The 15,151-nt window shown below is 53.7% G+C and overlaps 1 protein-coding gene across 1 annotated transcript in view; it reads left to right on the top strand.

Annotated features, from left to right (window-relative positions):
- Positions 1–313: 313 nt before the first annotated feature.
- The window catches only part of ltbp3 (latent transforming growth factor beta binding protein 3), a 167,474-nt gene continuing 152,636 nt past the window's right edge, over positions 314–15,151 (top strand). Inside the window, 1 exon segment of the mRNA XM_072489380.1 lies at positions 314–713. Coding sequence (XP_072345481.1) covers positions 467–713 — 247 coding nt within the window. The 5' untranslated portion in view covers positions 314–466.

Here is a 15,151-nt window from a genome sequence, read left to right as displayed (position 1 = left end):
GCTGACATGTACAGCTGACTGAAGTGTGTTAGTGCCTTCAGCTCTTCCCAACGTCTCCTGGAGCACCGCCAGAATTCCAGGTCAGGTCCAGGGATAGGCACTGAGCCTTTAACTTTGTCTTTTTTTCCCCCCCCAAAAAAGGAAAGAGAGAGAGTCCAACAAAACAAAATGTTACTATTTCTTGCCAACTTGAAATACCTCTTCTACCCCCCCCCCCCCCCCCCCCCCCCAGTCCTGTGTGCTTTGCACTTTCCCCAGTGACTTGAAGCTGTGATTCTTCCAACAGCTCTGCAAGGGAGTATTTTGTTGTGGATCAGGACACACCCCCCCCCTTCTCTTCCAATGTGGAACTGGAGCCTGTCCCACAGTTTTTAGTGAACGAGCCATTCTGCTGGACCTGGTGGCGTGTTAGTTGCGAGTTAAGGCTGTTGAACCGAGAGAGAGGGCCCCCCCCCCCAGGGCTGGGATGAATTGTATGGAGGGGAGAGCTCTGGTGGGGCTGTGGATGGGGCTCTCCTGGCTGGCCGTCCTCCCGGTGCAAAGCAAGGACGAGTCGCAGGGGCGCTTCAAAGTGGTCTTCACCCCCACCATCTGTAAGCGGACCTGCCTGAAGGGGCAGTGCCAAGACAGCTGCCAGAGGGGTAACACCACCACCCTAATCAGTGAGAACGGGCATGCAGCAGATACCCTGACTGGCTCCGGATTCCGAGTGGGTAAGTCAGATCCCGGCTTAACCCTCTCCCTCCAGCAGTACAGCTCTGTCAGTCCCTCCATTAACATGAGCGCTATTCGGAAGCAATTATTTCCAACTAGCTAAACTAGTAATTGTTTCACATGAGCTAAACTAGCAATTGTTTCAAACTCTGGCATTAGTACTTATTTCAAATTTGCTAAACTAGTAATTTCAAATTACCTAGCACGAGCAATTGTTTCAAATGAGCTAAACTAGCAATTATTTCAAACTACCTAGCACTAGTAATTATTTCAAATTTGGTAAATTAGTAATTATTTCAAATTCTCTGGTACAAGTAATTTTTTCAAATTAGCTAAACTAGCAATGGCACTAGCAATTCTTTCAAATTGGCTAAACTAGTAATTATTTCAAACTATCTGGCCCATGTGCAGTTTAGATGGGCTGAATGGCGTCTTTTGCACTGTAGGGATTCTACGAGTTATTCTTACAAACCCATTTAGCAAGTTTGTGTGAGATCTCCCCCCAGCTTAGTAAGATTTTGATGTGGTTGGATTTAATTAAATGATTTCCGTCTAAGGTCAACAGAAATGATATATCCCATATAATTCCATGCTACATTTAACTTAAATGACTGCGAGATGTATTATTGATTCCCCGTGGTCAGCCACGGGCAAAAGAGACCAGTTTAAGAGCTCAGTTTGTAACCCATCCCATCATTCACTTTTGCAGTCCGATGTGGGTAGCATTTTACAGCGCAGAAGGAGGCCATTCGGCCCATCGAGTCTGCACCGGCCCTTGGAAAGAGCACCCTACTTAAGCATGTGCCTCCACCCTATCCCAGTAACCCCACCTACCCTTTTTGGACACGAAGGGCAATTTATCACGGCCAACCCACCTAACCTGCACATCTTTGGACTGTGGGAGGAAACCCACGCGGACACGGGGAGAACGCGCAGACTCCGCACAGACAGTGACCCAAGCCCGGGAATCGAAATGGGGGACCCTGGAGCTGCGGAGCAACTGTGCTAACCACTGTGCTACCGTGCTGCTGTGCCTCATCTATCTGCCCCGGTGGGACTCCAGAACTCTGTACTACTGTCCGCGTAGTCCGTGTCGGGGAGGTTAACCTTCCATCCCGTGGTCGTCTTGCTGTTCAATTGCTCTGCCACCAGAGGGAGATCTGAGCGTTTGGCCTGGCTGATGTAACCCTGGAGGCCTGCCTGTACAGCTTACGGGAAAGGGCGGAGGTTTGGCAATCCATCCCTCCATCCCTCGATTAGTAACACACTGGCTCCGGCTCAGATACTTGGGGCTATGAAGCTCTCACCTTTTGTCACCGGGGCGATGGTGGCGTAATGGTGATGTCATTGGATGTGGTTCAGAGGCCCAGGGTCCCCCAGTTGGAATCTCACCACGCCAGCAGCAGGGATTTGACGCTCTCGATCGCTGTAAAAACCCACCTGGTCCGTTAATGCCCCTTAAGGGAAGCAAACCTCTCGCCCTTGCTGGTCTAGCCTACCCGTGACTCCAGACCCCACAGGTTCACCCTCGGCTGCCTTTCCAAAGTATCCGAGTGGGGAAGTCCGATCGAGGGGCGTTAAGAAAGGATGACAAATGCCAGCGGTGGCACGCCGGTTGGCACGGCTGCCTCACGGCCTCAGGGACCCGGGTTCGATTCCCGGCTTGGGTCACTGTCTGTGCGGAGTCTGCACGTTCTCCCCCTGGTGTCTGCGTGGGTTTCCTCCGGGTGCTCCGGTTTCCTCCCGCGGTCCAAAGGTGTGCGGGTTAGGTGAGTTGGCCAGGCTAAATTGCCCCCTAGTGTCCCAACGGTTGGGTGGGGTTACGGGGATAGTGGGCCTAGGTAGGGTGCTCTTTCAGAGGGTCGGTGCAGACTCGATGGGCTGAATGGCCTCCTTCTGCACTGTAGGGATTGTATGGAATTCTATGGATGTGGGAGGGGCGGAGGGGGGGCCTGTAACGAAAAATAAACATAGCCACAGGTAGTTCCTTTAATGGCCAAAGGTGGGGCGTTCCTGGTGTTGAATGACGAGCGACCACGTGCCTGACTCCTGTGCCGTTGTATGTGACTGTACCGTTCCTCTTCAAATAATGGCCGCGGGGTCTTTGATGTGAGTGGAAATTCAGGGGGGGGCGCGATTTTTCACATCTTATCCGAAAGAAGGCACCTCCGACAGTGCAGTGCTCCCTCGGGACTGGCACAGCGGGCACCATAGTGGACTGAGACCCGATCCCAGGACGTTCTGACGGCAGATCGTCAGTCTCTGGCTCTGCGGTTATGTCTGTCCCAATGTTGCTCCAGACACCCGATTTACTTCCTCGTTTTTTTAAATTTGTGTTCAGCTGCGAGGGATTTTCTAAAACATCAACCAAACGGCAAGGTCCGTTAAAATCGAACTGGAGGTGGGCCGCAGCCTTCTAACGTGGGCCGGGTTTCGGATCGGAGACTTTAACAGCACAGTCAGACCATTGAGTTTGGATTTTTCCCCTGCGCCAACTCCTAGAAAGAGCTCTCCGCATGTTCCCACCTCCCTGCTCTTCCCCACACACCCTTTCAAATGTTTGCATTTCTAATATTTATCCACTCCCAAGCAAGACCTCTGAGGGATTCTGCTACCCCCACAGCTTCTGGTCAAACATTCCGTCTCCACAAGTACTTTCGCATGAAAACGTTCTCTCAAGCTCTCCCTCTGTTCTTTCTGTGGCAGTCTTTATTCCGAGCTACCGAGTTGTTGAAGTAGCTTTTCCAGCTTCACCCATATCGACCTGACCCAAAATTGTGCACATTTCATAAAGTTCCTCTTTTCTCCAATGGAATGAGCTCCAGTTTCATTATACTTCTCTACATCTAAAGCATCTTCCTCCCCACATCTTGAACTAACCACTTTACTCTGTATCTAACCCCGTGCTGTACCTGTCCTGGGAGTGTTTGATGGGGACAGTGTAGAGGGAGCTTTACTCTGTATCTAACCATGTGCTGTACCTGTCCTGGGAGTGTTTGATGGGGACAGTGTAGAGGGAGCTTTACCCTGTACCTAACCCCGTGCTGTACCTGTCCTGGGAGTGTTTGATGGGGACAGTGTAGAGGGAGCTTTACTCTGTATCTATCCCCGTGCTGTACCTGTCCTGGGAGTGTTTGATGGGGACAGTGTAGAGGGAGCTTTACTCTGTATCTAACCCCGTGCTGTACCTGTCCTGGGAGTGTTTGATGGGGACAGTGCAGAGGGAGCTTTACTCCGTATCTAACCCCGTGCTGTACCTGTCCTGGGAGTGTTTGATGGGGACAGTGCAGAGGGAGCTTTACTCTGTATCTAACCCCGTGCTGTACCTGTCCTGGGAGTGTTTGATGGGGACAGTGCAGAGGGAGCTTTACTCCGTATCTAACCCCGTGCTGTACCTGTCCTGGGAGTGTTTGATGGGGACAGTGTAGAGGGAGCTTTACTCTGTATCTAACCCCGTGCTGTACCTGTCCTGGGAGTGTTTGATGGGGACAGTGTAGAGGGAGCTTTACTCTGTATCTAACCCCGTGCTGTACCTGTCCTGGGAGTGTTTGATGGGGACAGTGTGGAGGGAGCTTTACTCTGTATCTAACCCCGTGCTGTACCTGTCCTGGGAGTGTTTGATGGGGACAGTGCAGAGGGAGCTTTACTCTGTATCTAACCCCGTGCTGTACCTGTCCTGGGAGTGTTTGATGGGGACAGTGCAGAGGGAGCTTTACTCTGTATCTAACCCCGTGCTGTACCTGTCCTGGGAGTGTTTGATGGGGAGAGTGTAGAGGGAGCTTTACTCTGTATCTAACCCCGTGCTGTACCTGTCCTGGGAGTGTTTGATGGGGACAGTGCAGAGGGAGCTTTACTCTGTATCTAACCCCGTGCTGTACCTGTCCTGGGAGTGTTTGATGGGGACAGTGTGGAGGGAGCTTTACTCTGTATCTAACCCCGTGCTGTACCTGTCCTGGGAGTGTTTGATGGGGACAGTGCAGAGGGAGCTTTACTCTGTATCTAACCCCGTGCTGTACCTGTCCTGGGAGTGTTTGATGGGGACAGTGTAGAGGGAGCTTTACTCTGTATCTAACCCCGTGCTGTACCTGTCCTGGGAGTGTTTGATGGGGACAGTGTAGAGGGAGCTTTACTCTGTATCTAACCCCGTGCTGTACCTGTCTTGGGAGTGTTTGATGGGGACAGTGTAGAGGGAGCTTTACTCTGTATCTAACCCCGTGCTGTACCTGTCCTGGGAGTGTTTGATGGGGACAGTGTAGAGGGAGCTTTACTCTGTATCTAACTCCGTGCTGTACCTGTCCTGGGAGTGTTTGATGGGGACAAGGGATGCTCGAAATGCAATGTTGTGTAAATTATATTCGAAGCCATTACCCCGATGGGTTAACGTTCTTGAAATATAATTTTGCAAAGCTCCAGCGTGTGGATTTTGAAGATACCCGTGTCTCACTCCGGCCACTGGGCAGGCGCAGAGAGGAGCGAAATCTCTTTGATCAGGGCGGTACACGACGCCTCGGAGCACGTGGAGGTGACGAGGGAAGTACTCTGCTCACCCCCCACTCCGGAGAGAGCGAGCCACGGTCATCGTAAAAGGGAAGAGGGGAGAAAATAGATCATCCCCTCACTGTGCTTCCAGGAATGAGTCACTTTTTGAAGGTTTCTGATTGTGTAATTATGTGGATGATGTGGCGGCCGTTTGCATCAGAGGTTTCCAGAGATAGCAAAATGACCGGTTTTAATCTATTTCGCGGGCGGTGGTCGAGTGGGAGGGGGGATTTTGGCCAGAACTTTCAGCTCCGCCTGAGGATCTTTCAACATCTTCAGTCCTCTGCTGAAAATAGCATCTCAGACGCGACCCTGCGGTGGGTTGCCCCTTCAGATTAGAACATAGAACGTAGAACATACAGTGCAGAAGGAGGCCATTCGGCCCATCGAGTCTGCACCGACCCACTTAAGCCCCCCCTTCCACGCTATCGCCGTAGCCCAATGACCCCTCCTAACCTTTTTGGACGCCAAAGGCAATTTAGCGTGGCCAATCCACCTAACCTGCACATCTTTGGACTGTGGGAGGAAACCGGAGCACCCGGAGGAAACCCACGCACACACGGGGAGGACGTGCAGACTCCGCACAGACAGCGACCCAAGCCGGGAATCGAACCCGGGACCCTGGAGCTGTGAAGCCACTGTGCTAACCACTGTGCTACCCGTGCAGGGTTGGACCTGAAGTCTTTTTCTTGTGTGCGAGACGGCCAAGCGAGGACAGAACCTCGTTTCCCAGCTCCGCCTACTGGCCGGAGGCCGAAACTACATTGTGACGAGCGTCAGTTTTACACACGGGGTTTCCATTTCCTCAGGGTGTGACTGGAATTCCTATCGACAGGACGGTGACCAGGAACTGTGCGCGCCCAAGGTTTTTCATAAGGTATCGATAAATACTTTTGCACAAATCTGCCCATAACAATAGCACCTTAGACATACCTCATTTAGTACAGCACATCGCTGCCTCAGATACATTTTTAAGTTGTACAGTTTACCATGGCTTGTTGGACAATATACTCCATTTTCTTTTCTTTTTTAAATTTAGAGTACCCAACTAATTTCTTTCCAATTAAGGGGCAATTTAGCGCGGCCAATCCACCTACCCTGCACACCTTTGGGTTGTGGGGGGGGGCGAAACCCACGCAAACATGGGGAGAATGCGCAAACTCCACACGGACAGTGACCCAGAGCCGGGATCGAACCTGGGACCTCGGCGCCGTGAGGCAACAGGGCTAACCCACTGTGCCACCGTGCGGCCCTTAGTACTTATTCTTCTTGTTTAGTTCCCGATCCTTCCAGTGTCTCGCTCTCAAACTAGGAATTTCAAATAGGAATTAACCCATGCATAAGCCCAGACAGGTGAGTGTCGATGGGCTCATCAACTGTGGAGGGCAGCACAGTTTAAACTGATCCACGCACCAATGGGTGTCACTGTATAATCACCAGGAATTGAACTCTGATTGATTAATATTTCCCCCTGGATCAGAGAACTATAGATTACAGTTCCTCTCTGGAACAGAAATGTACACGCACCGTGCGAGTACTGAGGGAGCGCCGCACTGTCGGAGGGTCAGTGCTGAGGGAGCGCCGCACTGTCGGACGGTCAGTGCTGAGGGAGCGGCGCACTGTCAGAGGGTCAGTATGGAGGGAGTGCCGCACTGTCAGAGGGTCAGTACTGAGGGAGTGCTGCATTGTCAGACAGTCAGTGCTGAGGGAGCGCCGAACTGTCGGAGGGTCAGTACTGAGGGAGTGCCGCACTGTCAGAGGGTCAGTACTGAGGGAGTGCCGCACTGTCGGAGGGTCAGTACTGAGGGAGTGCCGCACTGTCGGAGGGTCAGTACTGAGGGAGTGCTGCATTGTCAGACGGTCAGTACTGCGGGAGCGCCGCACTGTCGGAGGGTCAGTACTGCGGGAGCACTGCACTGTCAGAGGGTCAGTACTGAGGGAGCGCCGAACTGTCGGAGGGTCAGTACTGAGGGAGTGCCGCACTGTCGGAGGGTCAGTACTGAGGGAGTGCTGCATTGTCAGACGGTCAGTACTGCGGGAGCGCCGCACTGTCGGAGGGTCAGTACTGCGGGAGCACTGCACTGTCAGAGGGTCAGTACTGAGGGAGCGCCGCACTGTCGGAGGGTCAGTACTGAGGGAGCACCGCACTGTCCGAGGGTCAGTACTGAGGGAGCGCCGCACTGTCAGAGGGTCAGTATGGAGGGAGTGCTGCACTGTCGGAGGGTCAGTCCTGAGGGAGCGCTGCACTGTCGGAGGGTCAGTACTGCGGGAGCGCTGCACTGTCGGAGGGTCAGTCCTGAGGGAGCGCTGCACTGTCGGAGGGTCAGTACTGCGGGAGCGCTGCACTGTCGGAGGGTCAGTACTGCGGGAGCGCTGCACTGTCAGAGGGTCAGTGCTGAGGGATCGCTGCACTGTCAGAGGGTCAGTACTGAGGGAGCGCCGCACTGTCGGAGGGTCAGTACTGAGGGAGCACCGCACTGTCAGAGGGTCAGTACTGAGGGAGCGCCGCACTGTCGGAGGGTCAGTACTGAGGGAGTGCTGCACTGTCAGAGGGTCAGTACTGAGGGAGTGCCGCACTGTCAGAGGGTCAGTACTGAGGGAGTGCCGCACTGTAGGAGGGTCAGTACTGAGGGAGCGCCGCACTGTCAGAGGGTCAGTGCTGAGGGAGTGCTGCACTGTCAGAGGGTCAGTACTGAGGGGGTGCCGCACTGTCAGAGGGTCAGTACTGAGGGAGTGCCGCACTGTCAGAGGGTCAGTACTGAGGGAGTGCTGCACTGTCAGAGGGTCAGTACTGAGGGAGTGCTGCATTGTCAGACAGTCAGTGCTGAGGGAGCGCCGAACTGTCGGAGGGTCAGTACTGAGGGAGTGCTGCATTGTCAGACGGTCAGTACTGCGGGAGCGCCGCACTGTCGGAGGGTCAGTCCTGAGGGAGCGCTGCACTGTCGGAGGGTCAGTACTGCGGGAGCACTGCACTGTCAGAGGGTCAGTACTGAGGGAGCGCCGCACTGTCGGAGGGTCAGTACTGAGGGAGCACCGCACTGTCCGAGGGTCAGTACTGAGGGAGCGCCGCACTGTCAGAGGGTCAGTACTGCGGGAGCGCCGCACTGTCAGAGAGTCAGTATGGAGGGAGTGCTGCATTGTCAGACAGTCAGTACTGCGGGAGCGCTGCACTGTCGGAGGGTCAGTCCTGAGGGAGCGCTGCACTGTCGGAGGGTCAGTACTGCGGGAGCGCTGCACTGTCGGAGGGTCAGTACTGCGGGAGCACTGCACTGTCAGAGGGTCAGTGCTGAGGGATCGCTGCACTGTCGGAGGGTCAGTACTGAGGGAGCACCGCACTGTCAGAGGGTCAGTACTGAGGGATCGCCGCACTGTCGGAGGGTCAGTACTGAGGGAGCACCGCACTGTCCGAGGGTCAGTACTGAGGGAGTGCCGCACAGTCGTAGGGTCAGTACTGAGGGAGCACCGCACTGTCCGAGGGTCAGTACTGAGGGAGTGCCGCACAGTCGTAGGGTCAGTACTAAGGGAGCGCCGCACTGACGGAGGGCGAATATTCCTAAATTTCTCCAACTCCACTCTTTAGGAAGGTCCCTAAAACCTGCTTCTTTGACCAAACCTATTTTAAAAAGTTGAACGTACTCTTGTTAAACGTACGCCTTGAGACTCCTTGCTGAGGTAAATACGCTCTCTAAACGGGAGTTGCTGCTACTTCCTAATGCACCGGGTGATCGGTGATGCAGAAATCCTTACTTCACCAAACTGTGGCTATAACCGAGACATTAACACGTCATCCGATTCCGAAACAATGTACAGTAGCAAACCCTTGTGAACGACGACACTCTGAAGGACCCCAGTGGTTGTGGAGCTCCGAATGACAGATAGTATAGAGGGCATTGGTGAGACCAGATCTGGACTGCTGTACACCGTATTGGGCCGGCATTCTCCACTGTCCGACCGACTACCGCTGCTGACGAGGACGGAGGATTTGGCGCTCAATCTAATCTCCCATTCCCTGCCTTGCGATCGGAGAATCCCCGCTGCCGTGGCCAGGCGGAAAATCCCGCTCTTGGCCTCCTTACTTAAGGGAGGATCCACAGAATCTCGACAATGCAGAAGGAGGCCATTCGACCCGTCGAGTCTGCACCGATCCCCTGAGAATGCACCGCTCCCCTCCCTATCCCTGTAACCCGCATCCCTTCGGACAACTTTATCACAGTCAATCCACCTAACCTGCGCATTTTTGGACTGTGGGAGGAAACCGGAACACCCGGAGGAAACCCACGCAGACAGTGGTTAGCACTGTTGCTTCATGGCGCCAGGGTCCCAGGTTAGATTCCCGCTTGGGTCACTATCTGTGCGGAGTCTGCACGTTCTCCCCGTGTCTGTGTGGGTTTCCTCCGGGTGCTCCGGTTTCCTCCCACAAGTCTTGAAAGACGTGCTTGTTGGGTGAATCGGACATTCTGAATTCTCCCTCTGTGTACCCGAACAGGCGCCGGAATGTGGCGACGAGGGGCTTGTCACAGTAACTTCATTGCAGTGTTAATGTAAGCCTACTTGTGACAATAATAAAGATTATTATTGTTATTGTTGTGGAACTTGCAAATTTTGCCGCCGTGTTTATTATTGCAAACCCCACACAAGACGGTCACCCGAGGTCGGAATCGAACCCGGGTCTCTGGCGCTGTGAGGTAACAGTGCTGACCCACTGTGTCGATTCAATTGTGTTGCAAATCGTTCAGCGGGACTTTACCAGTCTCATACCTGAGATGGGAAGGTTGTCCTGCTAAGTGTGGTGCATGCTGGGACAGTGAGTAAATTTAAGGAGGGGTTAGACAGATTTGTAATTGGTGACGGGTTGAAGGGTTATGGAGAACGGGCAGGACGGTGGCGTTAAGGCCAGGATGAGATCAGCCATGATAGAATTGATCGCTGGAGAGGGCTCGCGAGGCTAAATTGACTGCGCCTGCTCCTAGTTCTTACGTTCTGAGGAAGAACTATTCTGTCTGATTCCGCCCCCCCAACTCTTGGTCTGTAACCCTGTAGGTAACAGCACCTCAAGGACAAATCTGGTGTTCTTGATCAATGAGGGGATTTCTTGATTCGTAGGGGGTTACGGGAAGAAGGCAGGAGAATGGGGGCGAGGAACCTATGAGCACTGATCGAATGGCGGAGCAGACTCGATGGGCCGAATGGCCTAACTCTGCTCCTATGCCTTATGGAAAGGTCGAAAGCACCAGGCTTGAATCCGCTTGAGCTTGGAAGAGGTAAGAGGCGACTTGATTGTAACACTGATCTTTTGTTACGCTCTTGACGTAACATAAGCTGCTTCCTTGATGTGCACTCTGACAAAGGAAGGTTCAGACTCGGAGATAGCTTCAACACGTTTATTACTGTTAACAATTCTCCTACTTGGATTCGACGCTTCTGTTAATCCTGCTATAGCTACTCAGACTGACGAACCAGTCTGCTACAATCCACGTGGTGGGTGTGATGTTCAATCAACCCTGTGTCTGTACTCACTGAGGGTCTCCACTGGAAAGAGGCTGAGCATGTGTGATGTGTCCTTTTATATGGGTTGGTGTAATGCCCTCCTGTGGTAGTGTCACCTGTATGTGTATCGTGAATGCCCATTGGTCGTGTCCTATCTTACTGACCTATTGGTTGCCTGTCTGTGTGTCATGTCTCTGGTGCTCCCTCTAGTGTCTAGCTAGGTGTAGTGCATGTACATTAACCCTTTGTGTACTTAGAGTGATGTATATCACCGCAACTGACAGGATGGATGTGGCGTTAAGAACATAGAACATTACAGCGCAGTACAGGCCCTTCGGCCCTCGATGTTGCACCATGATCGGCTCAGCCTTGATCTTATTGAATGGCGGAGGAGACTCCCGATGGGCCGAGTGGCCTATTCCTGTTCCCATTCCGTACAGTTCCGGCCCAGTGGAGCCGCTCACAGTGCGATAGGGGTAGGAAGATCCCAGGTCCAATCTCGGGCCTGTTTTGAGTTCGGGGAGCCTGCCTGTGATGCCAATGTTACCCCCCCCCCCCCGAGTTGGGCCAGAGTAAATTCAGGCGCGGGCCATCCTCTGAACGAAACTGGGGGTGGGGGGGGGGGGGGGGGGGTGGGATCGGACTGTGCTGAGGGAACACCAGAAAGACTTGCATTTGTGTAGCGCCCGTTCAGGAGGCCCCTCCCCCCCAAAAGCACTTCGCCGCCTGGGAAACGCAGCCTTGAAACTTAGTGTCCGTGTCATGTAGCTGGTTTGTGCCCATCAAATCCCACAAGGAACGCCTGAACTAGGACCGAGCAATCTCTTCCACGAATGTTGGCCGATACGCGTCATCGAAATAGTTACCGCGGGAGCTCTTGCGTTTACCTGAGCGGGTTTCTTGAAAGGAAATTCGTTCACGAAATCTAGGGCGTCGCTGCCTAGCCCATACTTAACTACCCATCAGGGAGGCGCTGGGGAGCCGCCATCTTGAACCTGCCGCAGCCCACGTGGCGTAGGTACACCCGCAGCGCTGTCAGGGAGGGAGTTCCCAGGATTTTGTCCCCAGCCACGGCGAAGGAACGGCCGATACGATTCCGAATCGGGACGGCGAGCGGCTCGGAGGGGGGGGGGGGGGGGAAACTTGCAGGCGGTGGCGTTCCCCGTGCGTCTGCTGCCCTCGCCCTTCTAGACGTCAGAGGCGGGCATCACCTTTCCCCGTGCCAGAAAGACCTCCGCGACTCGAGCGAGGAAAACCGCGATGCGTTGGGGCCGTCTGTCCGCAACGTGCAGGAGGAACCTTGGAATTTATTTCAGCAAAGGTTTTCATAATTGCCCGTTGGTCTCCGAAACGAAATCTGAGTGAATAACCTGGCTCTCGGCCAAACTATTCGATTATGGCGAAGCTGTGATGAGGCTGGGGGACCTTTCTCCAGATCTCAAACTATAACGTTTCAGCCTCATTGTCCCGGGCAGGATAAATGCTGTAATTACGTCTAATTTTTTTTCTGTTCCATTTCTCGTTCCACTCTCCCTCCCTTTGTTATGTCCCATTCCGCAGTCTGGTCCCACGCTACAGGCAGGGAGTGGCCAGTTTTTTGTCTTTTAATCCGATAATCTGTTTGCTTAGCTGAGCGGCGCGCCTGGAGGTGTCCAAAATAAGCAGCGAGTGTTTTTGTTTCGATCGAAGAAAAACGGAAATTTGCTTCCTTCGTTTTCCCGCCCGCTGTTTCTCCGCGTTCCAGCTGTGGAGGTCTTCGGTGATCAAATGGACACACGAGCTGAGCAGTAATTCCCCCCCCGGCCCCCGCCCCCTCCCCCCCCAACTCAAGTCCCTCTGCGGCCATCTAAAATGGCCGCCCGCAAAGGATAATGGGAATTGTGGTCAAGTCGGGATGCAGGCCGTGCACAGCCCCTGTGTGTTGTGCAAAGGAAAACCAGACCGAACCGAAACTTGCACCTGTCTAAGGTCAATGACCGATTTCTCCAGGACGATAGACTCAAATTAAGGAATAGCAACCGTAGCAGACTCCCCGGCGCCACCTCCCCTGATTTGGAGAGGCCTACGCACTTGGGACAATGGTAACTAGGACCCGCCCGGCCATCGAGGGACCCGCCCCTAATTGGCTGGCATCGATCAGGGTGGTCGCGACCCTATCGATCCATTGGATCCTGAGTTAACCCCGCCCCAAAGGGCGCGAAAGAGAAGAAGGATCCCTGCGCACGCGGGATCGGCCTCTTTTTGGGATCGGCCTGTGCCCACACCAAATGCAGCATAACGACCAGCCAAGTTCAAGACCACGATCGCTACCTGAGAGAGACGGGACGCAGCCGAGACGAACCTGACGACTTGTAGCCAACATGGGGCCTCAGATAAAGGCCTTATCTACCCGCACAGAGCCGGTCATCCAGAAATTAAATAAAGGTCATCTTAGTTGATAGATGTAGTTTAATATGTAGCCGCGTGTATCATTGCACATAGAAATAAGTCTTGTGTTTAAGAATAAACTGTCTTTGAACTAACAGACTGGTTGTCATGATAGGCAGACACACACATACTGAGATACAGACAGGCAGCTAATGGACACAGAACAGGACATGATCGATAAGCAGGCAGGACACTCAGGGGTGGGATCTGACTACGAAAGACACAAGCACTCACACTCCGCCTCTTTCCACTGATGAACATCCAGAGAGTCGGTCAAGGGCGTTGTTACAATCTCACCCCCCCACCACGTGGGCTAAGAGCTAGTCTGGTTCAGCCAGACAGAGTAACCACATTTAAGCTAGCAGAGGGTCGAACTCACGGAGAACTGTGCCAACTGTGCTATTAGTTCAATAAACCTGATTGAACTAACGTCAAGGTCTGGAGTATCTTTCTGATCTAAGCTGCATCCAATTGCAGCCAGTGTTAGACCAGTGTACCTAACAGGACACGGGTTGTTTGGTCAATACAAGAAACGTGCTGCTTGTGGTTCAACACCTCCCTGCCCCTATTTCCAGTTTTTGGGCTGAGGTGGGGCAGGAGGGGGGTGGGTTAAAGGATGACGGCCATGGCGGAGACGATGGCGCCGTGATAATGGCGGCGGACTAGTCATCCAGAATGAAAAACGGAGAATTCTGGGAAAAACGACCTGGAGGTGTCCGTAGGGGGGGGGGGGGGGGACCCAAGTGAATGTCCATTCCCCGGATGGGTCCTCTTCAGAGCTGAAGAGATGGGGAAAATGTGTTGGCTCATGTGCTGAATGAGAGGGGCCGGAACAGAATGGGAGGCCCGTGATTGGCGGGAGCTGGGAGGGATTGCAAGAAAGATGTGGCAAAACGAAGAGAACAAGTTTCGGGGGGGGGGGGGGGGGGGGCGGGAGCTTTTTGCCATCTGGTTCACTCGTCCTTTTTAAGGACGGAAATCTGCCGATCCTGCCCGGTTTGGTCTACACATGGCTCCTGATCCTCTTAACTGCCTCTCTGGAAGGGCCGAGCAAGCCACTCTGTTGCAGGGCAATTCGGGATCGGCAATGAATGCTGACCTTGCCAGCCAAGTCCATCGCATCCAAGAATTTTTAGAACTCCCTTCACCACCGACGCACAGCGGCAGCCATGTGTACCGTCTACAAGGTGGCATGGCAGCCACTCGCCGAGGCTCATTCGACAGCACCTTCCAAACCCGCCCACCCCTACCGTCTAGAAGGACGAGGGCAGCAGCAGATGCACTGGGAACCCCGTCACCTGCAAGATCCCCCCCCCCCCTCCGAGCCGCTCGCTATCCCGAAATATATCGGCCGTTCCTTCACTGTCGCTGGGGTCAAAATCCTGGGAACTCCCTCCCTAACAGCACTGTGGGTGTACCTACACCACACGGGACTGCGGCGGGTTCAAGATGGCGGCTCACCCACCACCTTCTCGAGGGGCAATTAGGGATGGGCAACAAATGGTGGGCCTACAGCCCGCAAACTGCGAAAGCATTAAAGAAAAAGTGGGTGATGGGCGTGCTGGAGGCCTCCGCGACCTTTGACCGTTAGCTACTATTGTCAGCTGTTAAGGATTGTGCGATTCGATCTACGCGAGAATGGATCAAAGTTCTTTAGGCCAATCCGTTCGAGCGGCAGGGCACCTCTCCTGGTGGTGTTCGAGACAATCGAGTTTGAAAAGCATAATAATAATCATTATTAGTGTCGCAAGTGGGCTTACATTACCACTGCAATGAAGTTACTGTGAAAATCCCCTCGTCGCCACATTCCGGCGCCTGTTCGGGTACACGGAGAATTCGGAATGTCCAATTCACCTAACGAGCACGTCTTTCAGGACTTGTGGGAGCAAACCGGAGGAAACCCACGCATAACACGGGGGTGAACTGCACAGACAGTGACCCAAGCCGGGAATCGAACCCGGGACCCTGGCGCTGTGAAGCAACA

The sequence above is a fragment of the Scyliorhinus torazame genome, chromosome 24, assembly GCF_047496885.1.
Source record: "Scyliorhinus torazame isolate Kashiwa2021f chromosome 24, sScyTor2.1, whole genome shotgun sequence".
Classification (NCBI taxonomy): domain Eukaryota; kingdom Metazoa; phylum Chordata; class Chondrichthyes; order Carcharhiniformes; family Scyliorhinidae; genus Scyliorhinus; species Scyliorhinus torazame.
The sequence above is the reverse complement of the archived record's forward strand: the minus strand, read 5'-3'. Positions and strand labels throughout refer to the sequence as shown.